The following is a 27000-nucleotide window of genomic DNA, read 5'->3' on the forward strand; positions in this document are numbered from 1 at the left end:
GGGCATTGCTGTTCGGTCATGCAAAATGAGAAGTTCTAGAGGACACATACACAGGTTAACAATAGAAGAACCCATAAGCATTTGCCAAGTGTGAATGAACACGGTTTATTGTGTATGCTTGAGGTATATACATTGAATTATAAGAAGCATTTGCAAAAAAATTGATTCTGTGGTGAATCAAACTAACCTGCCTAAGATTATGATTCTTTTCATGATTTAAAAATTGCTCCATTGTTAGACTATAATTTTGCCTTGATTTCTCTTTCTTCCTAATCCACCTGTGCCCTCTGCTGGTTATAACTGCTAATGGAAGCAAAATGCCCATGTTCCTGTTACACTTGAAACAGGCCCCCAAATCTTAGTAAGGTCCAAGACCTTAGCACAACTGACTCCATGATGGAAGTACCAGCCAGACCATAAAACTCAGCACATAGGCAGCACCTAGCCCATCTATCTGTATTGTCTACCTCCTCTAATATGACCAGTTAACTGGAAACTTTGTAAATGCTGGATAATTATATCAGGTTGCTCACTTGTCAATTAACTTTTCAAATCAAAGGCTGGGGTGGGGGGGACTTAAATGACTTTCAGTAGTTTGGACCTTAAATACCCCGGCCCAAGGCCCATGTGTTTAACGATTTGATCCCAACAGCTGATCAGTGTACAGAGAATACATGTTTATGGAATGCTCAGCCACAAATGGGAAATCTATGTCACATACACAACTCAAAGGCTCAGTAATGATCTCAGAAGTGGGGGTCACATTGTAAGAGTCAGAGGTCGTGGGGAGCAGGGCAAAGCAGTTACCTCACAGGAGCTGCTATGTTCTGCACTGGATCAAACCAGTATGGCGGGGGTGGGGGGGTGGTCATGAGCCGCCACTCCTCGATGAAGAGCTATTTATGGTTTATGGCAGTGAGGGGAGGGAAAGTCAGTTGTCTTTAAGGGTGTGAGTGGCCCCACACGGGTGAATCCATGATTGGATTTCAGGTCCACTCCAAGAAATGGAAGCCACACCTGTCCGTATGGTCATGAGCCATATGGGCTGTCTTTGTCAAACCCCCCGTCTCTGTTAGGGGTTTGTGTCCTCTTCCCTTTATCCATGCTAGGATTGTGTCTGGCTTGAGTTTGTGCAGATCTCGCATGCTGCCGCCATCTATGACGCATATGAGCATCAGCCATGCTGTGTCTGGAAGTTGCTGTTTCCTTGGAGTCATCCATCACCTCTGGGTCTGAGTCGTTCCTATTGATCCAATCAAGCTAATTCTCCACCGGGATTCTAGTTCTCAAGTTGACAACTGAGATAGTCATTGTAACATCACTCTTCGACAACTCAATGAATCCCCAAGCCATAAGGGGAGAGATTTGACAAAGACATCCCATTTAGGGATGAGTGTTCCAAGTTCTCATTGTCTACATACCTTCCAGTTGTAGGTTTCTGATAATCACCATCTACTGCAGGAAGAAACCTCCCCGATGATTTTTCACTGATCTGTGGTTATAGCAGTGTGTCATTAGAAATCATTTTATTGCTATGTTCCTTTATCAGAACAATAGTAGAATGTTTTCCCCTATGGCCCATGATCATATGAGTCAGGTATTGTCGCACCTGCTGTGCGGCCTGCATCCGAGAATGTAGCGAGGTGGTCGGGATAGATGACACAGAGACCGGTCGGTTGCTTTAAGAAAAACTTTATGCTTCCCAAGTCAGCTTAGGAGGAGACTCCTAGTCCGCTTAGGAGAGAGAAGTCTCTCCAAGAAAAAACGCTTCCCCTTTTTAAGGACTTCTGCCATCCATCTACATACAGTTCTTTCCAGACTTCTCACCCTCCTGGCTGGTGGTTTAATCTCTGGCCCCAGAATCGGGGAGACACAGCAGGGGAACAGGAAGAGGCATCTAGCAGCTTTTGCTGGAGGTCAGCATGGACTGAGGCTGTAAGTTGAAATCACGCTTACGCCCGCCATCTTGGAAACGTCAGTCTAAAACAGCCGCGGTTTTAACAGATAAGACACGTGGCCAGAATAACATAAAGATTTACTGTAAAGTCAGACTTGGATAAAGAAAAGCCTCTAAAGGTTTACAGTTTGTTTAAAAATATACGTAAGATTGAGAGAGAAAATAAAGAAGCCGGCTGTGGTGGCACACGCCAGTAGGAATTGCTCCACAGGCAGAGGCAGGCAGATTTCCAAAGAGAAACCCTGTCTCAGAGAAAAATAACTAAAATTGAAAGAAATAGAGTAATAATAATAATAGATAAATAAATAAGCCACGTAAAGATGGAAAATACACAGAAAGTCTGGATACTGTACGCTATTGTGTTTTTAGTTTTTTGCTTGCTCAAGAAGGAACTGCTACTAAAGTACACTTGATTATAAATGCTGCTAAATTAATCCAACTTCTATCTTTTAAAAATGCCTTAACTTCAAAATTTAAGTATAATGATATGTTACTTGGGAAAGGAGATTTTACTTATGTTTCTACAGAAAATGAAAAGCTGAGGATTCCTTCTAGGCTTCTGTGGTTTGACGAACCAAGACCCCCGGAAGCAGTGGACCAGGTGTTCCAACAACTGAAACAGCTAAGATGATACAGCCTTACAGACCCTGAAAATAAGGACTTATACAGGTTTCTGAGTTTTGTCATGATCCCCATGGTATGAACAGCGCCCCCTTCCAGCATGAAGCAGTTTGGAATGAGCGACGTCCTAATTCCCATCTTGTTTATAAATCTTTGTTTTCATTTAAATGGGGTTGTTTACAATTGGCTAGTGATCACAGCCAATCTTTTTTAATGGTAAAAAGGGGAATTATGGTATGGGTATTGTTTTTCATTTATAGATACAAATTCAAGGTCAATTTTATGATGTGTATATTTCTCCTCTTGATTAAGTATTGTGCTTATACTGATCTTTTACAAAGTAATGCATAATTCAATACAAATTATAGATAGTTACTTATAAGTCAGAATTTATAGTTAGGTACGTTAGGTTTTCTAGATATACAGAAATATATTTGAGATAAACACTCTTCAAACCTCTCAAAGACCTTCAGAAAATGGCATTTAAAATGGTTTAGGGTTTTTCTTGACAATGAGAAATGTCTGCTCCTGGCAGCACCAATTACGTCTGAGAGGAAGATGGGCATCGAAGAAACTTGTTATGGAGTTGGCTTTCAACATGGCAAGATTAGCCATTTGGGCAAGAAACTGCTCTTGCCTGTACTGCTTGATAATCTGGACATGCAGGACCCACAGGAAAGTGACTGCTGAACTCAGTCTTACAGGGTTCCTGCTTTATGGAAGAGTCTACAAGACGTTCTGCAGGACAGAGAAATGACTAACAGACTGCCAATGCAGATGGACAGTTTGAAATTTCCTGCTTTGCTGAGAAGTGTTCCAGACACATTGTGGCCTATGGGCTGAAGATGGATGACCCAACGTTACAGAGGAACTTCGGGTGACTGTCCAGGCAGCCAGATATCTCTGTCAATCCTAGTGTTTACATATTATCCTTCTGTGGTCTTTGATAGAGTTGAAGACAGATAGCTATAATTATAGTTTTCCTTAGTTATGATAAAAGATAAGCTACATATAGGACTTTGGACTCACAAGAATGAGATAGATGATATTTTCTTTAAATCTTACTAAATGTTGATAGAAAAAATGTTGTAACTGGGTTCTTACTTGATAACTGTTCTGTTATATATAATTTGACTATGCTAAAGTTAAGACCTTTCTTTTTGTTTAAACAGAAAAGAGGAGATGTTGGGGAAGTCCTGTGCATTTGTCAATAAAGCACTGTCTGGCCAATAGGGAATCTAGATAGGAGGGACTAGGAGTCCAGAAGGACTCTGGGTAGGAGAAACACAGGAAGTCGAGATGTAACCGCCATGGGGTAGGAAGCCCAGAACTGTTCTCCGGTAAGAGAAATACTTAGATTAACAATTATGGGGTAATTACTTAAGTCAGAGCTAGCCAGTAAGAAACAAGCAAGGCCAACAGCTTCATAATTAATGCAGCCTCCTGTGTGTTTATTTGGGACTGATGCGGCTCTAGAACCAGGCTGGTGGGAAGGCTCCTCTCAAGGAAAAAGCTTCTCTTAACAGAAATTACTTAATTTTTATCATGAAATTTTTCTTTCTCCTTTAATTGCACTGATAATTTGCTGGGCATAGTAGTCTGGTCTGGCATCTGTGGTCTTTTTAAGTTTGTAGACCATCCATCTGGGCCCTCCTAGCTTTCGGAGTCTCCACTGAAAAATGATATTCTAATATTTTTGGTTGTGAGCCTAGTCTTTAACACTGAGCCATCTCTCCTTCTTGTGTTAGACTTTGTTGACTCCCCATTGGAGCCCTACCTGTTGGGAGGAGTGGATGGAGGGGGGAGAGAACAAAGGGGATGGGAGGAGGGGTGGGAGGGAGAACTTAGATTGGAATGTAAAGTGAAAATTTTAAAAATTGATAGAAAAGAAAAATGCTATTGTTGGGCCTTGGTCTTTTTCCCTTGCAGCTTTTAGCATTCTTTGTTCGATTTGTTTTGTGTTTCATTACTATGTACTTCGGGGAGTTTCTTTTCTCATCCAATCTCTCTAGTGTTCTGTATGCCTTTCATGCCTTTAAAGGCATCTCTTTCCTTAGATTGGGAAATTTTTATGATTTTTTTGTTGCTAAAAAATATTTCCGGTACATTTGACCTAGGATTCTTCTTCCTCTATATTTATTCCCAGGTTTGGTCTTTTCGCAGTGTTCCAGATTTCCTGGATGTTTTATGCCTGGAGTTTTTCAGATTTAACATTTTCTTTGACTGAGCTATCCCTTTCTCCTGCCTTGTCTTCAAGACCCAAAATTCTCACAGCTTCCAATTTGTCAGTAAGGCTTCACTCCTGAGCTTTTTGTCTGACTTCTGGAGTTTGCCATTTCCAGCTCTAGTTCAGTTTGACTTTTGTTTAGCAATTCTATTTCTTTGTTAAGTTCTATCTTCACATCTTGAATCACTTTCATTGTTTTATCCACCTGTGAATTTTTATTTCCAATCTTCATTGAGACATCTATTCATATCCTCTCTAAGGTCCTTAAACACATTCATAATTGCTATTTTAAAGTTCCTGGCTTGCACTTCAGATAAATTGCTTTGCTCAGGGTACATTACAATAGGGGTACTAGTTTTGGCTGGAATCATATTGTTTTGGTTGTTCATGTTTACAAAGGATTTAAACATTTGGAGTTATGATGATTGTGGTGTTTCTTGGTGAGAATATCTGGTGTCTCTTTTTTTGGATGGGTATTACCCCAAACCAATAGGTTGTGTACCTGAAGATTAATACTTTCCAATCTTGAGGTCACTCTGGTTTTTTTGTTTTGTTTTTTTAAGAGTTCAACCTTGGAATGTGCTCAAATCAAAGGTTTTGTTTGAACTCTGGGTTCAAATCCCACTTAGTCCCCAACCTTTGAAGTGAGTGGGAGTCACAAAGGAATGGAATTGGCCAGGAGAATGGCTGAGGAGGGTGACAAGAATGAACCAGGAGATCTGAGTCCTCACCCCGAGGCTGAGTTCCGAGGGTATGATAGGGGCTAGGAGAGAGGAATCTATTTAGATGATTTTCAGGGTCAAGCTTTTTCTACAGTTACAACACCTGAAAAGCAATTATTTTGTATCTAAGAACAATGTAGTTAACAGTGTCAACTGTGCTCACTAACAGAGAGAGATTATGTAATAATTTTCTTGCCTTCAAGAACCACACAAATAAAATACACATAGCATAAAAGAGTAACAGAAAGAAATCCTTTCTGATATAAACTTCCAGTTCCTAATTCCACAGGCGACCATAAATGGAGTTCTAAATTGGTCTAAGTAATAAAAACCCGGAGTCAAATGCAGAGGAAAATGCTGAGAGAGCAGAGAGGAGAAAGCCACAGACACACCTTACCTCCTTAATTGTTTCAGCAGACAAGAGCGTGAGTTCCAGTTTCTCCCTGTTTATATCCTGTTTCTGCCCAGCTATCTCACTTCCTGTTTCTGCCCAGCCATCTCACTTCCTGTCTATCTGTACAGACCTCCAGACCTCTATGGTTAGCTAGTGGCAAGCTCCATTCTTTGACCCTCAGACAGGCTTTATTTGTACAAACAAGATATCACCACAGGTGGCAAGTGAAGAGACAGGAGTCATACATGGGAAAATACATGGTCTTAGCTTTTAAAAGACGGCAATGACCACAACGATGGTACATTCTACCACGCTGAGCTTTTGCTCCCACAAATTTGCTAAGTATGACTTTAGTACATGAGGAAAGGGAATGGGGGGGTCCCGAGAGACCCAGGCCGGGACCTTCACTACCAGTTCAGAGCCAGGACACAGGCTAGAGGACAGGACGGAGCAGAGCCGACTTCCCAGCGTCTGCTGTGGCCTAAACTGTGCTCTTGACCATCCCCTAAAGGATAGCCTAGTTTGAAGTGGTGCTGTCGGTGTCCCACAGTCTCTTCTGACTCACTCTTAGGAATACTTAATTCTTCATCTGACAGGCCAGGACACTCACTGCTTCTCTCTATATCAGCTAGGGAGGAACAAAAGACTTACAGACCTCTTGTGGGTGATAAAGAATGGCTTGGAGACTGTGGTGATGTTGATGACACAAAAATGCAGGATTATTTGGAATCGACTGAGCCAACATAGCAAAGGAACACACTACACCATTTCTCATATACAGGGATGAGCAGGAGGGATGGCTCGGTGGTTAAAAAGACTTGCTGTTCTTCCAGAGAACCAGAGTTCAGCTTCCAGCACCCACATCAGGCAGCTCACAACTCCCTGTGACTCCAGCTCCAAGGGATCCAATGCTACCCTCTTCTGGCCTCTACAAACCCACACATAAAAAGACAACCAAGTGTTACGTACAAAGCCAGGTGTGGTGGTTTGTACTTGCAATACCAGCACTTGGGAGATGAAGGCAGGAGGGTCAGGAGTTCAAAGTCATCCTTGGCCATCGTTGAATGCGCAAGGCCTGCTGAGCTATATGAGACCCTGTTTCAACAAACCAACAAGTAACAAAATGTTGTTTACAGGCAGAGAACACCAGTGAGAAGTTAGAGACCACTCAGCCTCATCCTGCTATACAATAAAGGAACAGAAAGAAACAGCTAGGCCTAGAAAGAGAACCTACTGGCTTCAAGTCAAATAGCTATTTATATGAGTCAGAACCAGAAATGAGATTGTTGAATGAAGGTTTTATTTCTTACGGGGTTGTTTTTTTTTTTGCAAAAGCACAATACCTAAGACTTTTTAAAAAGTCAAAATAAAAAAATCAAAGTTCTCATACAAACAAACAAGACTAACAATTTATTATAAATAATCTGCAAACAAAAATATTTTAACCAATGTGTCAAAACAATATTTTGAACCTAACAGTATACTGGGTTGAAAACTCGGCATTGCATTTATGTGTCTGGAAAGTCTGACAATAGTTCTGCCTCTATGTATTAAATATTGTGCTGACAATAAAACAGGCACATAAGAACTTGCAAGCGGTGGGAGCCTGGGATGCTGGCACATTAAGTCATTACTGGAGCTGCAAGGGCGGCCTGTGGGGAGCCGAGCAAAGCCAGGAGGAGGCTGCCATGCCGAGAGCAGGTGCACACAGGCTTGCTGCAGCTGAGGGAAGGAACAAATAAGAAGGTTCCTCCTTACCCACCTACAGCCTCTCAGCGGAGCAACTTGAGAAGCGAAAAGTGACTCCTATGTACATTTTTAACACAAAGTCTCATATTTAGAAGCCAATTTTAATTTTTTTGTCTGGTGGTGCCAGGCACTGAACCCAGGGCCTCCCACACCCTAGGCAAGCGCCTTACCATCTGAGTTACAGCAGCATCTAGAATAGGCCTGTGTTTACACAGAGTATTTACAAAGCTGGTGTAAGTATTAAATCTAAAAACAAAAATGTCTTAGATGATCAATCAAAAGTCATAAGAATGTAGTAATAGAAAAAAACAGTCACCATAAAATAACTGATTCAGATATTGCTGGACAAATTAATGGCGAGAACCTGTGTCTCCTCAACAAAGTCCCCAGCTGTGGTTCCGCTGCCCACCACTGGCAGAGTCGGCCAGGGAGCACTTTCTTGGAAGTGGGTGTTCCTGAGCTCCATACTCAAACCGTCTCATGCTGAACAGAAAGCCCGGCTCTGCTGTTCTTAGACGTCCAAACCGAACAGCTCACAGCGAGTCTTTTGGGAATCAGTTCATGTATGGCCACACAGTGTTGTGGAGGTCTTTTGTAAGTGGTTGTGAGAGCTGTAAAGTTCAGGAGTAGCCTCTCTTCCACAGGGCTCTAAAAGATGGCTCAGACTGCCCCCTCACCCTCCACCCCCACCCCTGGCAGGAAGCAGGTGCTCTGCCATAGGAAGTCTGGCCTGCTTTCCCTTCTATGGCTGTGCACCTGTGACTGCTCCCTGCCCATTGCTATCCAATACTTTTGTCACAGGGACATTTACAGGCGGAGGAGAAGGTGCCTTGCCATTGCTGGGCACTTCTCTCAAGCTCACTGTGTGGCTTGTACTTCCTACAACCATCTTGCTGTGGGTGTTCCAGTGGTTTCTACCAATCGTCCACATTGCACCAACAGAACCCGCCGGATCTACTGTGCACACTCAGCCACTCTGTGCTTCTGCTGAGCTCCACATCTGGAAGAAAAGTTTCGGTCTGGAGCAGTACACCACTTTATATAGACTTAGACGGTGTTTGTGTTTGTGGTGCTAAGTTTCTTGTTTCGTTTCTTCCAGTGCTGGCACTGAACCCAGGACTTCACAGATGCCAGGCGAGGACGCTACCACGGAGCTGCATGCTCTCAGCCTAGTCATGGTTACTTACAAAGTAAGACCTCCTAAAGAGGTGTCAATGAATGTTTAACTAAAAGCTTTACAAGACCTGGGGAAAGCTGGATATTAAATACATGGGAAGGCAGTTTCTCATAATTACTGACTTAAATGGACATTTTATATTTTATCTCCTCTAACATTTTGCATATTGTTTCTGTTCAATTAATTGTAGAACTTCATGACAGAGTTGAGTGGTGGGCTCCGTAATAGGGTACCATACAGGGAGCCTCCTCTCCAAGGCTGGCATTCGAATGAAGTACCTGCAAATCACAGAGAAACAAAACACCTTTAAAAATGAGAATTTTCACATTGGCTCATCCGGTGTGTTCATACTCACTGTTGAGGGTGGAGGTCAAGGGAGTCTTAACAATGAGACTCAGCATCTGCAGATTCCAGACTCCACCTACTCAGGAACTAGAAAATCTTTGCTATATGTGCATTTCAGTGAGCATAGGTACCTTGCTTGAGAAACTAATTAACAATGGATCCACCACGTAGGCAGTAACCAGGAAGACAAGACAGGACAGGACTGTCTTCACCAAAGTATGTGTGAGGCTTCTGATGTTGGGTTCCTCTGACAATACACAGAAAGGAGTAGGCAGGGCATCAAGCTGAGATAACCCATGAAGACCAGTCAAGAGGAAAGAGTGAGATTTACCTCCTGAGTCCTCTATATAGAGGCTTTTTTTTTTCTAGGCCAGGTTTCTCTGTATTGTTTTGGAGGCTGTCCTGGAACTCGCTCGGTAGACCAGGCTGGTCTGGAACTCACAGGGATTCACCTGCCTCTGCCTCCCGAGTGCTGGGATTAAAGGCGTGCACCACCAACGCCCGGCTATATAGAGGCTTTTACATGAGGATGTAAACAGCCTGCAGTCAGACCCTTGGGTAGCATCAAATGCTCCTCAACCCCGAGTGATTAACAGAATCGCTTGGGGCAGCTTTGAAAAACTGTCGGTACCCAGACCATACTCCCAGGAGAATCGAAACAGAAGGACCACAGCAGGGTCAGCGTTGTCAATAACTGAACAGGTGATTGTAGTGCAAAGTGAATGGCAAACCATCAGACTAAAACAAAACTGCAAGCCTGAATGTCCACAAGAGAGGTAAGCCAGAGAGGTGGGAAGGGTAAGCAGGGGGGGAGATGGTACAAAGGGCACCCAGTCTTCCTGACAGGGCCCTGCTAGGAACTCCAGCCAGCTACTGCTATCTGGGAGAATGACACCTTTTTTTTTTTTTGCCAGCTGCCTGATGGTTTTTTAGGTTTATAACTAGGTCTTTTATAATTAGGCTAGGCATAATGGTGTGTGCCTATAGTTACATCACTCAGGCTAGAGCAAGAGGCTGCAATGAGTTCAAAGCCAACATAAGCTACACAGAGAGTTCCAGACTAGCCTGGGCTATGCTGTAAGACCTTGTCTCAAAATGGAAAAACAGGTTGAGGCAGGGAGTTTTCATACAATACATGCTACAAACATGGGAAAACGTTGGAAATATGATAAATGAAAGACCTGAGACAAAAGGCCACTTGTAGGATGGTTGTCCAGAAGACAGTGTAGGTAAGTGGTTGCCAGCCGCTGAGAGGGGGGAATGGGATGTGTCTGCTTAACGGGTACTGGGTTTCCTTCAGATAATGACAATGTTCTGCAGTTCAACAGTGATGGTTACGAAAATATTGTGAAATGTATTCAAAGCTACCAAATTATATGCTTCAGAGGGGTAAATTTCACGCTATGTCAATTTTTCCTAATGAGAAGGAAAAGGAAGTTAGAAAGCAGGACAGGGAGGGTGCTGGGTCTGATTTGTGGGATCAACTTGGAACCAAATAAATCCTTTTATGGTATCCAGAATGGACCTTCTAGTATAAGGCCACATGCAGGAAACACAGAGTCTACACAGAGGGCTGACTTTATCCCTTTTGAAGCCAATATAAAGCCATAATGTATCCCTCCAAATCTTTTGATGTCTCCCTCCGGACCAAGGGGGAAGCCATGCTGGCTGTCCCCTTCTTGTTTATGGCAAAAGCGACATCAGTTTTTCTTGACTACGTGTTGGCTCAGGGTGCAGTGCTGAGTGTGCACTTGGTTGTACTAGTCTTGAAGTAGAGGTGTAACCCCTGAGGGGCAACAGAACAGGCTGCCGGGTGGACAGAACCAATGCTGGCTACTGCGGCTTACTGTTCTGTTACTGGGGGTGAGAAAGTCAATGAAACAAATCAACAACAGACTCCCCAATGCGTTTGGTTACTGTCCCCCTCTACTCATTGGTCACCCCCAACATGCATGCAGCAGCTGACATAACTTATCATCCCCCTCACTAGAGTTTGTTACCCCTAAAACAAATCAGTACACTTTGGTGCAATATAGACTTCACACAAGCAAGGCAATGAGCGACAAGTAGTTTCTGGGCTGGGGACACTCCTCACGTGGCAATCAGTGGTTCTTAGAACTGTCCCAAATTTCACCTTACCTGTGGTCAAATAAAAACAAAAGTGGAATTTTTGCGTCACCGTTTACCCTAAATATCTGGTCCTGTTGTAAGCGGCCAAGAAAGCGAGCAGTGAGCTTTTTGGTTGGACGCACCGTTTCTTCCTTACCTGAACTCTTCGCTGTGGTCGTTCCTAATATGCTCGGCGAGAGCCCTGCTGTACTGCAGGCAGCTCTTGAGGATATAAAGCCGCTGGTACAGCAGAACCGCTTGGCAGGGAGTCAGCAGCTGGAGCGAGGCTGAAAGTCCGTCCACCACCCGCTTCACAATACTGGCCACAAAAGCCATCTAGAGGAGGAGAATGCGGTTACTCATGGGCAGGGTGCCACCCACACGCACCCTATTTCAGCCGTGAACTTCATTGACAAGTCTAGGCTGATGCCCTCGCTGATGCTTGTGTGCCCTTGCCTGGGGCAGCCTCACCCTGACCGGCTTCCTGGTCCCAGACTGGCCTCTTAATTGACCCAGTTCCTTTGAAGACTGATTGAGGAACTTCCCCATAGTTTGAGATCCTTAGGACCTCAGCCAGATCCATCACTGCATAAGATAAGCAGGGGTCTTTCATATTGCACATACAAATATGAACAGGAAAAACTTATGATGCTCCTGGAGTGAATCTGAAATTGGCTGAGCACTGGGCACTGCTGAAGGATCCAACATCGCGGTCTTAATCTCTTTGGGGCAGGCGGCTATCCTATTGATACAGGCGCACTGTGGCTCTGGCCAGCTTTGCATTAATGTGTCATATGGATCTGACAAGAGAAGACAATTTCTTCAGGACACACTCAACATCATCACTCTGGAAGACAGGTCACAGCTGGGAGTGGGTCAACAAGGCATCCGTTCGCATATGGAAAGAGAACACATTATCTCACAACAAGTGCCCCGCTCGCTACCTCACCTGTGTGTGTGTGTGTGTGTGTGTGTGTGTGTGTGTGTGTGTGTGCACGCGGGTACGCAGGCCAGCACTCACCTGGGGGAGGGGGGGCATGTGCATGTCACTACCCACCTGTTAAATTAAGAAGACAACTTATAGAAGTTTTCTTCTCCCACCATATTGGGTTCAGGGAACAAACTCAGTCAACATTCACCTCTACCCACTGAGCAATTTCACCATCCCCAAGCACTACCTGTTAAAGCGATTTCTAGTGTGTTGATAGTGTGTTAACTGGATGCATTAGTGAGTGGAGGGAGAGATTTCTAGTGAAGCATGTGTTGATTAACGGAATGCATGAGAGAGTAGAGGGAAAGTTCTAGCACACTAGACATATCGCTGTCCTCACGTCCCACGGAGAAAGCCATTGTCTCAGTCATGATGGGCTAGATCTAGAGCAAACCTCAAACTACCAGTGCTCAGTATGGAATGGGAAAGCTCTGCCGTTTGTTCACACCATACAGCCCTCACAAGTCAGTAGGCAGCTCTGTTCACCATCACTAGGGAGCAACAGTGGGCAGAGCAGTCACCGTGTGAAACACAATAGGTATAGCACTCCAGAAAGGAAGTGAGGGAAGCATGCTATACAACCTCTACCCAGAAGTGACTCAGGCCAAAGTAATCAAGTGAAGAGACAAGCCCACTCCTACCATATGCCTAGAGGAAACTCTGCTGGGCAACACAGGGCACTGACAGCTACCACAGGACAGAACCACACAACAGAAGCCAATGCAAACTGCAATGGTGACAAGCTCAAGGGGAGGGGACAGACAGGCTACAGTGTCGACTTGTGTGAGTGTGAGCTCAAAGGTCAGGGAACCATCTTCTACCTTCCGCTCCAGGAGTCGGCACTGAGGACTCACAGAAGAGTGGGGCTTAACTAGGTGGGAGAGGGGCGGAGAGTATTTCAGACCCAGACTGCTCATGTCTTCACGTGTTAGGAAACCAATCCACAAGGTGAAGCTGTTAGCAGGTGAGGATTTATAAGAGATTATTAAATCGCGGGCTCTTGTCCTTGAGAACGGAATCATGTACTTTATGTGCGTGGATATCCAGTGAGAGAACCTGTGATTTCAAGACCGAGGTTGTTATAAAAGTGAGTTCCGCTACGCCAAAAACCAGCCAGACGGAGGCAGGAGGATTGCTGTGTGTTAGAGGCCAGTCTCAGCAACACAGACACCTTCTCAAAAATAGCAAAATGACTTTAATCTCACAACTCGCATGTGGTCTCCTGTCCCTTAGCCTTCAGACATGGAGAGACACAGCAAGATCCTCTTAAGATATAGTTCTTCCGTCTTGAACCAACCAGTGTCCAAAACCATGAGCCAAATGAACCTCCACCCTTTATTAATGACCCACTCTGTTATAACATAACCAATGAACCTCCACCCTTTATTAACAACCCACTCTGTTATAACATAACCAATGAACCTCCACCCTGTACTAACGACCCACTCTGTTATAACATAACCAATGAACCTCCACCCTTTATTAACAACCCACTCTGTTATAACATAACCAATGAACCTCCACCCTTTATTAACGACCCACTCTGTTATAACATAACCAATGAACCTCCACCCTGTACTAACGACCCACTCTGTTATAACATAACCAATGAACCTCCACCCTGTACTAACGACCCACTCTGTTATAACATAACCAATGAACCTCCACCCTGTACTAACAACCCACTCTGTTATAACATAACCAATGAACCTCCACCCTGTACTAACGACCCACTCTGTTATAACATAACCAATGAACCTCCACCCTGTACTAACGACCCACTCTGTTATAACTAACCAATGAACCTCCACCCTGTACTAACGACCCACTCTGTTATAACTAACCAATGAACCTCCACCCTGTACTAACGACCCACTCTGTTATAACATAACCAATGAACCTCCACCCTGTACTAACAACCCACTCTGTTATATCAGACTAAGACCAACACAGAGGAAAGGATTGTGCAATGGAGTCAGTGGGGAAGGAGGGCTGGCCACTGAGTTGAGAGATGCACATGGCAGGATGAAGGAGGGACCAGATGTGGCTGCAAAGCTCTAAGATGCCCCACCCTGCAGGCCTGGGAAGGAGGCTGGCAAAGAAAAGCTGCTGAGAGCCCATCCAGCTGATAGCAAGGTACAGCAATCACATTTTTGTTTTAAATAGCTCCCTCTGGCTGAGATCTAGTAGAATGACAGACCTGGGCCATTTGGACACGAATGGAATCTTCCAAGAGATCAGAGTTGGACAAGGGTGGGGGCAGCAGGGGCAGAGCACACAGCCAATCTAAAGTTCATGCTTCTACTTAGGCAAAGGTCAACCTTTTTACTCAATTATAAGTCAATAACTTAACATTTTGCTTGCTACATATGCCTTCAAAGTTCTTTTTTTAATATAATAAAGCTAGTCTTAAACCATATTTTAATGCTTTTAATTCAGGTCTCAAATATAAAAGTTTTCTTTTCATTAAATGATAAAATCATCAAGTTTATATTGTGCTCTGTACACTTGGGTAAATCATAAGACAATGTCCATGTTTTATCACTGAAGCGTCCAGTAAGCCGGGCCCTTTTCTGTTCCATACTCACCGTGGGAGGACAGCTCTGTAGGGATGACATCATCCAGCTAATAGCAAACTTTGTGGATCCCAATCCAAGATTTCCCTAGAGACTCAAGGAAACAAGTCATATTCGTTATGTCTGAGTCATAACTAAAAGAATTCTCACTCCAAATATATTTATCCTAACCAATCAAATCTTTAAAGTCAGCTTCTATAAAATTACCTGTAATAGCCTTGATGAGTGAACGTGGTATCACTGGACCCAGCCAGTGTTAGAGACCATGCCCCCCCCACAGTTAACCATAACATAATCAAATTAGAATTATAATATGTACTGTACCTGCTGAAAGACAAGAAGAATCTCATAGAGCAGGGCTGTGGCCTTATCCGTATACTCCAGGAGGAGCTTCTGTAACTAGAATTTTCAATAATCATCAGTGGACTGCCTTAAAAAAGGATTTGTGATTTAAATTTGTATTTGCAATGTCCACTTTCCATCCCACTTGGTTCGGTCATTCCCAGAAAGGTGGCTTTCAGTCTAGGCTGGCTGACTCAGGCCTGTTATTCCAGACACTAAAGAGCCGGAGGCATGGAGACCACAAGTTCAAGGCCTGCTTGGTCAACTTAGAGAGAACCTGTCTCAAAATGGAAGAGCTGGGGAATGTAGCTTAGTGGCAGAGTGCTTTCTTCACACGTGTCAGTCCTCAGTCCCACCAAAAACAAGCTATTCTTGTAAAGAGACAACACGTTTAACAGTGACCCACATGGGGATTAGGGAAAGACAAGATGGCCCAGACAAAACCGTCTGCACACTGGGGTCCACATTATACACCTACTTCCTTTCAGGAATATGTAAACATGTTCCTTAGGAGTGAGGCAGAAGAATCTCTGAGGGATTTAGAGGCTTGTGCCCAGCTTGAACTTCTACTCCTGTGGAATGGGTAAACATGGGGATCAGAGACCTCTGCCCACAAGATCCCCAGGCAGTTGAGAGGGCACATAAGCCACTCTAGGCACAAGAACTACCTATGGACATGCTCCAGGCCTAGACCCTGCCCTCATACTGTGTGCAGGATGGACTCTAGTTTAGTGTCCCCCTTCCTTTTATACCAGGTGACCAAAAGCTGTGTTGTCTCCTGATGGTCACACGGATTGCCCAGTGTAGAAGATCTGAAGGTCCTGAAGGCATGAAACTTACACCATCCATTTGCCTACTAAATGTTGCATGGGGAAATACTGTTATATCCAGACTAACGAACCCCAAACCTAGCTCAGTGCTGCCCCCTTGAAACCAATCTTCTAGCTGTGGCTGTCTTCTGGCTTTTGGGCCACATTCTAAAAGTTGTCTCCTAGTCTCCACACTTTATTTTCATGTCAAGTGTCAGCTCAAATCCCTAAAATATTCCGGAATCTACCCTCTTCATGACTGAGCATCTCTCTTCCTCTTTGTGTATTTATTCAACAAGTATGCATCAGACACCGTGTTAGACATTGGCAACTCCCTGCCTACCCTTGGGAAATACACAGCCTACTTAATTAAGATCAGGCACCAAACTAGCAATTGAGTAAGCATATACGTAGACATAAACGGGGTTCAAAAGAAAAACATAGAAAGTTCAGACAGCTCAGAAGAGGACGAGTCTCTTTTGGGAGCCAGGGAAAACATCCCTCTTCTTTTGTTTTTAAGATAAATTTATTTTAGCTGGGCAGTGGTAATGCACACCTTTAATCCCAGCACTTGGAAGGCAGAGGCAGGCAGATCTCTGTGAGATCAAGACCAGCCTGGACTACGGAACGAGTTCCAGGACAGTCAGGGCTACACAGAGAGACCGTTTCAAAAAGCCAAGTGTGTGTGTGTGTGTGTGTGTGTGTGTGTGTGTGTGTGTGTGTGTGTGTGTGTGTGTGTATTTTGCCTGCATGTATATATGTGTACCACATGTGGGCCTGGTGCTCATGGAGGCCAGAAGAGAGCATCGGACTTCTAGAGCTAAAGTTACATATAGCTGTGATCTACCATGTGGGTACTTGGAACTGAACTTGACCCCTCTCCAAAAGTAGCAAATGCTCTTAACTGCTGAGCTCTCTCTCTCTACTCCATCCCTCAGCTAAGCTACACTCTTCCCCTCTCCTCCTCCTCCTGCTCCACCTCCTCTTCCTCCTCCTCCCCCCCCTTCTTCAAAAAGGTCTCACTATATAGTGCAAGGCCCATCTGTGGCTCTCAGTTCTCCTGCCTTCACCTCCTAAGTGCTGGACTTCCAGGCATGTGTTACCACACCATGTATGTATAGTATGTATGTAAGAAGCCACTGCATATTTACATGGTACCATACATGTATATGGTAGCTTAACAGCTCTACCTGTCTGCGTCTTTGGTTCTCACCGACTCCCCAGTCTCTGTTCATTCACTCCACCGTCTCAAGGTGTGCCTCAGGTGCTCCGCATACAGCCATGTCTCATTGACACCTGCCCCCCCCACCCCGTTCATGAACTAGCTTGACGGTAAATCGTGTTGATTTTGTGACTGCAGAAATTGTGTCCGCTTTGGATCTCTGCCTAGCACTGTTTTCTCATAATAGATAACCAGTGAATACATACGGATGCACCTTCTAAAACACAGCCCCAGTTGTACGCTTAAGGGCTGCAAAACCATGTCCTATCCTTTAAAAAAAAATCAATGTTGACTTGGCTCAAAATAATTTTATTACAAGTTGGTATGTTCTCTTGGGAAATACACCTTCGATATAGTTTGATATTTCTAATGATTTACTAAAACATTAGAAAAAGAAGTGACTCTTACGAAGTGAACACTAACCACTTATTAGGATAAAATACAGTCCAAGTTAACCTGGAAATTTGGAAGACATTCTTTTTTGTTTTATTTTGTTTTGTTTTTAAGACATTCTTTTGGGGGCTTTTTTGTTTGTTTGGTTGGTTTTTATCAAACCTCTACTATGGAATTACATGTATTTAAATATTATAGAGACATTTGGGCAAATGAATATCATTTTTAAACAGTATTATTTTCCTTAGTTTATATACCTGAAAACATAAAAGAGATACATTAATATTGGCCAAATAGCTTACATGTTAGGTTAATAGCAAAACATAGCCTCTTTAATGTATACATATTTCTGTACTCTCCATGTTAAAACATAAGAAACAAGAGCCCCCAGGGTTACATTCAGTAGACCCCCAAGTTTTCCTCTTACCTGAGCATCAAAAGACATTTCGGCTGAAGTTGAATCAGATGGTGGCTGGGCGTTAGACAGGGAGCAAGACTTAGGAACCTCAGGCTTGCTGATTAAGATTACTAAGAGAGTAAATAGCGTTCCCCTAAAAAAATGAATGAAAAGCCATTAATGGATAAAGCCTGTAAAGGGAAAGTAGTGGAGTCAAACTTACAGACACTCCGTTTTTTCCTTTTAATTTTTTGAGACAGGGTTTCTCTGTACAGCTCTGGCTGTCCTGGGCCTCACTCAGTAGACCAGGCTTGTGGGAACACCAGACCTTGAGCAGAGACCCACTTCCCCTTCTGCCTGGGAGTAGGCAGCTGTAAGACAATGTTTACTAAAAACAATGTTTACTAAAAACAATACAATGCCTAGGGGCATTAAGTTCCTGGAAAAGGCCTGCCCGCAGAAACCACCCTGAGCTCGACCTTGTCCAGAGACTAACCGCCTCTTCTGCCACGCCCAGAGCAGTTTCTGGGGAGAGCAGAACCAGCCAGGGTAGAGGGGAGAGCAGAAGCTTCTCTGGTGGAAGCCTTTCTTAGGAAGTTTTCTTGAACCTTTTTGGGGCCTGCTTAAAGTTTTCTTTACATCGTTGAACGAGTCTCTGTGTTGTCAATCCCCGACACCCTCCGCACGTTCTCAGACACAGGCTGAGCAGCGGACGCGACAATTGGAGGTCCTACCGAGATCGTGAAAGCGAGGTAAGTGGACGGGGTCGACCCTTTTGCCAGCTAGGGACAGATAGAGGAAAATAGGAAAAGAAACAATGGAAAATAGTGCCTGGAAGTTTAAATTACAGTATCACGTAAAAAAGTTGCTTAAAGAACAGGGCACTACAACCATGGCAGGCTTTTTAAAATGGATTGAACGAGGGAGCCCATGGTTCATTACTGGGGAAGGCTTAAATGTCCCAGATTGGGAGAATGTTTGCTATGATATTCAGAGAGCCAGGTGTTGGTGGCATACGCCTTTAATCCCAGCACTTGGGAGGCAGAGGCAGGCGTATCTCTGTGAGTTCGAGGCCAGGCTGGACTGACAGCCTCAAACAATACAGAGAAACCCTGACTTAAAAAAAAAATGGGAAAAAAAAAATTTGTAACAGTAAAGAGGTACTGGTATTAAGTAAAGAAAAAGAAAAAGACAAAGGTATATGGAATGAAAAATTGTTGTTTACATTTAAATTCTATTTTGTGAGTCATTTCTAAAAACTTTTGGCCAAAAGCTTGGCCTTTCCACCTTGCATCTACAGTTACAAGGAGTAGGTACGGCTGTACCCCATGACTGTAGCTCAAATGGAGGAATGATAAAGAACATATAGGACTTTTTAACCTCTTAGTTCAAGGATTGGCTGGAGTTGTTCTTTTACATAGATTTCAATTAAGGAAGCTTCATTGCAACAGACTAATCATGACCTAGGGAAAAAGGATGACTGAAAGATACATGTATGTTCTGAATATATGGTGTGGCCACACCGGTATGTATGAAATGTGATTGTGAATGCATGAGTGTGAACTGCTTATATGATTAAAAGGATACTTAAATCCCTTCAAAAATAGTTAAGAAGCTACCTAGATTGCTTTAAATATAGACAAAAGGAACATCCAGCCAGTCTGTTAATGTTTTTACAGAAAAATTTAAGATGCAAATGAGGCCTTGTCAGCTAGTGAGAGCTCTACAGGTTAGATTGGGAAAGACTGCTCACAGACTTCAAATAATTTTCACAAGTTATTTGGACACATTATAGTTTACAAACTTTGAGTGATTTTCAGAAGTTTTTGGGAAATATTTAATGGATATGTCCTTTTTAATGGGCATCTACAAATAATCTAAGTAATAATCTAAATTTACCTAGATAGTCAACCAAGGAGGGTAGACAAATCCTTCTACTATTATGGTCCAGCTTCAACAGTTCAAAAAAAATATTTTTTTTTAAAAATAAAAAAGGGGGAATAATGTCCCCAGTCCCCATATGACTCATCAAATAATACACTCCTCATTTAAAAATTTTATAATGTGAATGCCAGTGAGCTTCAGACAGATTCTGGCATGATGGAACTTGAGCAACTATTGCTCAGGTCAAATGGAGACATCCATGCACTAAACAGTGGAGAAGACCCTAATTTGGGGTCGAGGGCATGTTTGTGTTTTCTTGTAGGAAAAGAATAAAAGCTTCGGCATGGAGCAGAGAAAAACTGGACCTGAGACCATGGGAGCCTACCTAAGCCAGTTTGAGTGAGATCTCCTAAATCAGTGTTCCTGAACCTTGCTGTCATCGAATCTAGAGCCCAAGAAAGAAAGAAAACAGTCGGTTCGAGATTTCCAGTTTCTCAACAGACCTGCTGCATCAACCTTCCGGACCCATGAGTTTTCATAGTGAAGCCAATAGAGAAAAAAGGACCCATTTAAAACACTTGGACATTGGTATGGACTGTGATGAGGGGCAAAAGCCTCTTTTAAGTAATTGAACAGGACATGGTCACTTGAAATATCAGACTTGATGGTTCCTGTTTCTGGAATCACGACTAGGCCAGTGTATTTTTCTAGAGAGATGCAACTTGTCCTAATGTGACAAAAAGGAGACTTTGACTCAAGTCGCATAATCAGCTGACGTTAAATCAACAAACTGCATCACCACAGGAACAAATTGGTGCTCTGTAGATAGTGCAACAAGCCTATTGTTCATATTTTTCATAATACTACATGTGTAACATCAATGATTGTACCTAATGTATCTGTGCAAGTGCACTTTCTAAATGCTTTCCTGAGCAGATCTTGGAACAATTGTAACTTTATCAAATTGTAAATGTAAATCACATGCGGGTTACCCTTGTAACAAAATGTAAATCACGTGTGGGTTACCCTTGTAACAGACGAAGGCTGGTAGAATGTTATGGCCCAGATCTGGTGATGGGTACGGTGATGGAGAGGCGCTATGTCAATGGGGGTCCTGGAAATGGTGGCAGTGGCGGTAGGCATTCTGGCTTTATGCCGGGCTCAAACGTGCCTTGTTCCAGAGGCAAGAGATCCGTAACCAAGTATTGCTTAGCCTAGCCCATGGCAATCCCGATAGCCATGAAGGTTGGTTACAGATGATTTAAAGTTGGGGTGCTCTGATGACGGGCAACTTGTGGGGAAGACCCCTCCCGCCTAAGACAGGGGTTCAAGGTCCCCCAAGGACGGGAAAGGGAGGGTGACCCTACTTGACCTAAGCCAGGAGTGCCTCATTTAAAAATAAAAAGGGGTGAATTGTGGGAACACCAGACCTTGAGCAGAGACCCACTTCCCCTTCTGCCTGGGAGTAGGCAGCTGTAAGACAATGTTTACTAAAAACAATGTTTACTAAAAACAATACAATGCCTGGGGGCATTAAGTTCCTGGAAAAGGCCTGCCCGCAGAAACCACCCTGAGCTCGACCTTGTCCAGAGACTAACCGCCTCTTCTGCCACGCCCAGAGCAGTTTCTGGGGAGAGCAGAACCAGCCAGGGTAGAGGGGAGAGCAGAAGCTTCTCTGGTGGAAGCCTTTCTTAGGAAGTTTTCTTGAACCTTTTTGGGGCCTGCTTAAAGTTTTCTTTACATCGTTGAACGAGTCTCTGTGTTGTCAATCCCCGACACCCTCCGCACGTTCTCAGACACAGGCCGCGCAGCGGACGCGACACAGGCTGGCCTCGAACTCACAGGGATCTGCCTGCCTCTGCTTCCCTGTACTAGGATTAAAGGCATGCCCCACCACCTCCATGGCCACCACCACCCAGCATGAATTCACTCTTCATTGAGAAACAAAGAATCCTGTAAACTTCCTAGGCTTTCATTTAAGTCATTACCATGCTCAAAAGCCCATGGTCAACCAAATCCTAAGAAATATACAGTTCTCCTGTTTTCCAATTCAAAAAGCCAATCCAATTCTTGATATGCGATACATTGCTAAACACACACACAATTGTGTAGATCATTCACAATATCTAGTGTTTTATTTGCGCGATTTAAAATGTTCGGTCTTGCAGCAGGGAGTGTAACTCAGTTGACGGAGTGCTTTCTTAGCATGTACAGCCCTGGGTGTGACCATCAGCACTGAATAAAGTGGGCATAAAGGCAGGTGCCTACAGTCTGGGCACTGTGGGGTAGAGGCAGGAGGGTCAGCTCACAACTGTCCTCAGCTGCACAGTGTCCAGCCCAGCACAGGTGCATAGAACTGTTCTCAAGTAATGAAATAATAAAACAGTCAAGCTCACTTTTAGAAGACCTACCCAACCAAAAGACCATTCCTTTGTTATTTCTAATGCTCTTTTGTGAGTTTGTGTTTGTGCACTGTACATGCATACACATGTTTGGGTGTGCTCCTGTGTTCTTGCATGTGGCAGGCGAAGCAGGGAGAGGGTTATTTCAGTCTATCACTGTCCCTCTTACTCCATTCAAACATGGTCTCTCACTGAACACGGAACTAGGCTGAGTGTCAGCAGGCCACAGCAATCTTCCCGTCTCTGCCCCGCCCCGCCCCGCCCTGCCCTGCCTTCCAGACCTTTTATGTCCATTCTGGGGATTTGAACTCAGGTTCCCATACTTTCCCAGCAAACACTCTTATCCACTAAACCATCTCCTCAACCCCCAGAACACTCCTTTGGAAGCTTTTTCCAGATATGAAGTTTGAACTGACCTTCCGTTCTCTGTTCTATTTAATTGCAGTCCCTTATTTTCAGAAACAGTTTCTTTTCAAATCTAGGAGAAAGTACTCTAAAGTTCTAGGTCACTTACTGTGATAATATATGAATTCAACCACAACAATGCCGAAACACAAAAGAACACAGCACATTCAGGAATGCAGCAAGGTGGGTTGAACTAACAAAGTTTCCACTTTGGGAAATGCTAAGTGAATACCGCTTCTTTATTTCCTCAAATGGAATTTCATTTGAAATCTACCCCTTCTAACAAATAACTTAATTTAAAACTCACTGGGTCAACAATTTTAGTCAAGCTATAGCTTCATCCAGAAAATAGAGACTTTGGGGATTGACACCATTGACTTAAAAATGGCCCCAACAATTGAATGGTTTTTATTACTCGGATTGTTATTATTTATAATACATGGATTTAAAATATATTATGCTCTACTTTAGAGTACAGATGTTAGAGGTCAAAAACTCTGTGATATTGTGAAAGATGGTGTTCTAATATGGTCTCCAACACTCCTATCCCACAGGAGTATACAGATCCCATATGATCCCCTCTCCTATGTGTGGGTGTGGCCTGTGACTATATGTGGCTGTCACTAATGATTGTGCTATATTAGGTTGTGAATTTGAAGGGCTCTTCACATAAAACTAAGGCCCGTTATCAGTTGACTTCTTTTTCTTTTTTAAAGATTTACTTATTACTTATACAGTGTTCTGCCTTCAGGCCAGAAGAGGGTACCAGACTGAATTGCAGGTGGTTGTGAGCCACTTTGAGGTTGCTGGGAATGAACTCAGGCCCCCTGGAAGAGCAGTCAGTGCTCTTAACCTCTGAGCCATCTTTCCAGCCCCATAAATTGGCTTCTTAGTCTGGAGGAAATGATCCTGGGTGGGAGTGATCTAGTCAGCCGAATACTGCAACAGTGGGCCTTCTCAGAAATCACAGACAGGGCATGCATGCCAGCTACAGCTGCCCTCTCAACCACCACTCATATGAGCTTAGGAGGGAGCTGAACCCAGTCAACTCCACAAGGGGAATGCTGAACTCAGGAGCCTAGGACCCAGCTAACCCTGCCCAGAGTCCTGATCCATGGAGATGTAAGAGAATAACTGAATGCTGTCTAACTCGCTAAGCTCATGCAATTTGTTACATGGCAACAGATTTAATACTCTCATGTCATACACCTTTGTTCTCATGATAATCCTATGCATATCAAAAGTTCCTAAAAATTAATAATATCACCATACTCTACTGTAGCTACTGAACACACATACTGAAGGCGCGGAGAAGAACTAGTCTTATCTGAGAGGAAGGTTTGATGAAGCTGACAGGGTCAAACCAAGGTGGAACAATTCAAGGCCATTGTTTTTAATTAGGATAGAGAAAGGCAGAAACCAATAGAATGTGAGCGTGAGTGTTACAGGCCTTGCTTTAGAAGAACATTTTCTTGTCCTTTATGCCCTTCTACTTCCCATGAAGGTCATTCTGCTTCAGTCATGAGGACAAAGCAGCATGGAAAAACTTTTGCTTGGTTGAGTCACTTGTTTAATTTATGATGGCCTTAGGGACAACAAGCAGTATGATATGATTATATGTACAAACATATACATATACATTCCATATGTCTTATATGTGTGTATATATATACATGTGCCATATAGCCTAGGTGTCTAGTAGGCTGTACCATCTAAATGTCTATAAGCAGACATATCCCCCACGGTTAAGCAGCCCATAACTATGAATAAAAATGTGACTACAAAAAAAATGTGACTACAGTAACTCTTGCTTTAGCAAATATAATTTTCTGCTGTGGATAATTTCCAATGGAGACTCCGTTTCCCAGGCTTTTGCTGTATGATGGGTCATTTAGTCTTTTTCAAGTCTATTGAACTGTAACAGAAGGCATCATGCTGAGAAAAATCTGTGTGCCCTTATGATGCGGAGGGACACAAAAAAATCCAGCAGGCACCAAGTAACCTACAGGAGTGTCACGCACATATGAGGGGGTGAACAGAGGACTTTACAGGGCAAAGGGTCAAGAATGGAGTGGTGCGAGGGGAATTCTGGGTGCCTGTGAGAAAACTCCAAGAAAACAAGAGTCCTTGTGACCCCAGTTTCTTCAAAACCACAGATGTTCTTGGACCGTGCTTTCGTGCCCCTCCCAGGTGTGGCGGATAGGAGTGGGTTTATTTCAGCTGTTGTCCATGTGCCTCTACAGAAGAACATGACTTTGCCATGTGTGGCTTGTCCTTGCGATTGCACACTTTCCTCAGGTGACTCTTCTTGGCCCTCGGAGTCTAGACTGCCTGATGCTCTGACTTAAGTTGGCTATTGCTTGACTAAGCAGACTAAAGAATTAGTCCAGTTCATTTTAGACCCCAGTCTTCCTGGTTCACACCTCCAACTAAAGCAATGGCAGAGACTACATCGTCCCAACATCTCCCTAAAACACAAAACAGCAACAACAAGAACAACAAAACAAACGCATACGTAAACCTTACTTCTTAGCTGCCAGTGTGCTCAATCGTGATGATTCAATTTCTGTTTCCCTGAACATCAGTCCCAGGGTCTGTATAATTTCAATACACGCCCTAGGAAACAAGAGCAAAGAAAGCAAAGCAAAAGCCGTGAACATGACATGGTGCCTCGGGTCGGAAACCCACAAAAGCCGTCAACCTTCAGAGAGCTGCTTTCAGATACTCACTTGGCCCAAAGTCCATCGAATTCTGTGTATCAAGTTACCAGTGCTGGTTGAGTACCCGCACTGGGGCTGCTAAACACCTAAACATAGGGCAGTCAAAATGTGCCTGCTGACTGAGTAAGAGCTTCGGGTCAGTCAAGGCATGGGCGGAAGCATTTTTGAATGTGTATTTTTTCCAATGATTTCTTTTCAAATATTTGGATGTGTGTACCTGAATGTAAGTTTGTGCACGTGAGTATATGTGCCCACAGAGGAGAGGCCAGGAGCATCGGATCCCCTTGGAGCTGGAGTTACAGGGGGTTGTGAGCCACCAGATAGGGGAGTTGAGAATGGAACTTGATCTTCTGCAAGGACACCTTGTGCCCTCAGTCACTGAGCCACATCCCCAGCCCCAAATTACATGTTTAATGAGTAAATACATCAGTATCTGAGGTAGCTATCTCCGCATTTGAGGGAAGTCATTACTAATTCCTTATATGTGCACTAAATTTTTTTAATGCTATTTTAAAAAATTCATGTGAGAGCATGTCATGGTGGCATAATCTGTGATCCTAACACTTAGGAAACAGGTTTGAGGCCAGACATTCTACATAGAAAGTTCTAGGATATTCTAGACTACAAGACCCTGTTTCAAAAAATTAATTAACAATGAAGTAATTTTTAAAATGTAAAAGTCTACATGCAGTGAAAGGTACAGCACCACTAACCATTAATAGTGCATATGCTTTGTCTAGTATCTTTCATTTATGTTTTTTAACCCCTTACAGCACTGGTTCTCACCCTTCCCAATGCTGCAACCCTTTAATGCAGTTCCTCATGCTGTGATGACCCCCAACCATAAACTTATTTCATTGTTACTTCATAACTGTGACTTGACTGTTGTGACATACTGTTGTGAATCATAACATATTTGATATGCAATTCCAAAGAAGTCACGACCCATAGGTTGAGAACCTCTGTCTTAGATGGCTAATATCTGATTGCATAGTCAGTACTTACACCAGCTCGTTGGCCCTTTGGCTTTTATTTTGAAGCGTAGTCTTATCCCTAGACTCTGGCAAATACTCATGAAGTTTATTCACTAGGAAGTAGAAAAGCTCACTGGTCTGCAAAAGCAAGTGGGAAAGGAAATAATGAAAATATCAGCTGTTAAAACTCCAGCATACATACATAAAAAGACAAGAAAACACCTCTTCAACTCAAGAAGTGATTTATAACAGTTTCTTTAAAACTAGCAGCATTCAAACAGAAAACATACTTTTTACTCACTACATTCACCACAAGAGTGGTGTGCTTTCTTAACCACTGAGCAATCTCCTGCCCCACAAAGTTCACCTTTTTTTTTTTTTTTTTTTTTTTTTTTTTGGTTTTTTCGAGACAGGGTTTCTCTGTGTAGTTTTGGGGGCTGTCCTGGCACTTGCTCTGTAGACCAGGCTGGCCTCGAACTCGCAGAGATCCGCCTGCCTCTGCCTCCCGAGTGCTGTGATTAAAGGCGTGCGCCACCAACGCCCGGCCACAAAGTTCACCTTTAACAAAGAAATATAGATGCAAA

The 27000-nt window shown here is 43.5% G+C and overlaps 1 protein-coding gene across 2 annotated transcripts in view; it reads right to left on the minus strand.

Annotated features, from left to right (window-relative positions):
* Positions 1-7204: 7204 nt before the first annotated feature.
* The window catches only part of CUNH12orf56 (chromosome unknown C12orf56 homolog), a 58333-nt gene continuing 38537 nt past the window's right edge, over positions 7205-27000 (minus strand). For both annotated transcript variants that reach the window (XM_040754801.1, XM_040754802.1), the window contains exons 7-13: positions 26448-26554; positions 25249-25338; positions 18062-18185; positions 15193-15267; positions 14881-14955; positions 11459-11637; positions 7205-9125 (exon numbers count right to left, since the gene is read on the minus strand). In XM_040754801.1, the coding sequence (XP_040610735.1) occupies positions 8999-9125; positions 11459-11637; positions 14881-14955; positions 15193-15267; positions 18062-18185; positions 25249-25338; positions 26448-26554 (777 nt within the window). In that variant the 3' untranslated portion in view covers positions 7205-8998. The remainder of the gene's footprint in view (positions 9126-11458; positions 11638-14880; positions 14956-15192; positions 15268-18061; positions 18186-25248; positions 25339-26447; positions 26555-27000) is intronic.

This window comes from Mesocricetus auratus, unplaced genomic scaffold (assembly GCF_017639785.1).
Source record: "Mesocricetus auratus isolate SY011 unplaced genomic scaffold, BCM_Maur_2.0 Super-Scaffold_100011, whole genome shotgun sequence".
In the NCBI taxonomy this organism is placed as follows: domain Eukaryota; kingdom Metazoa; phylum Chordata; class Mammalia; order Rodentia; family Cricetidae; genus Mesocricetus; species Mesocricetus auratus.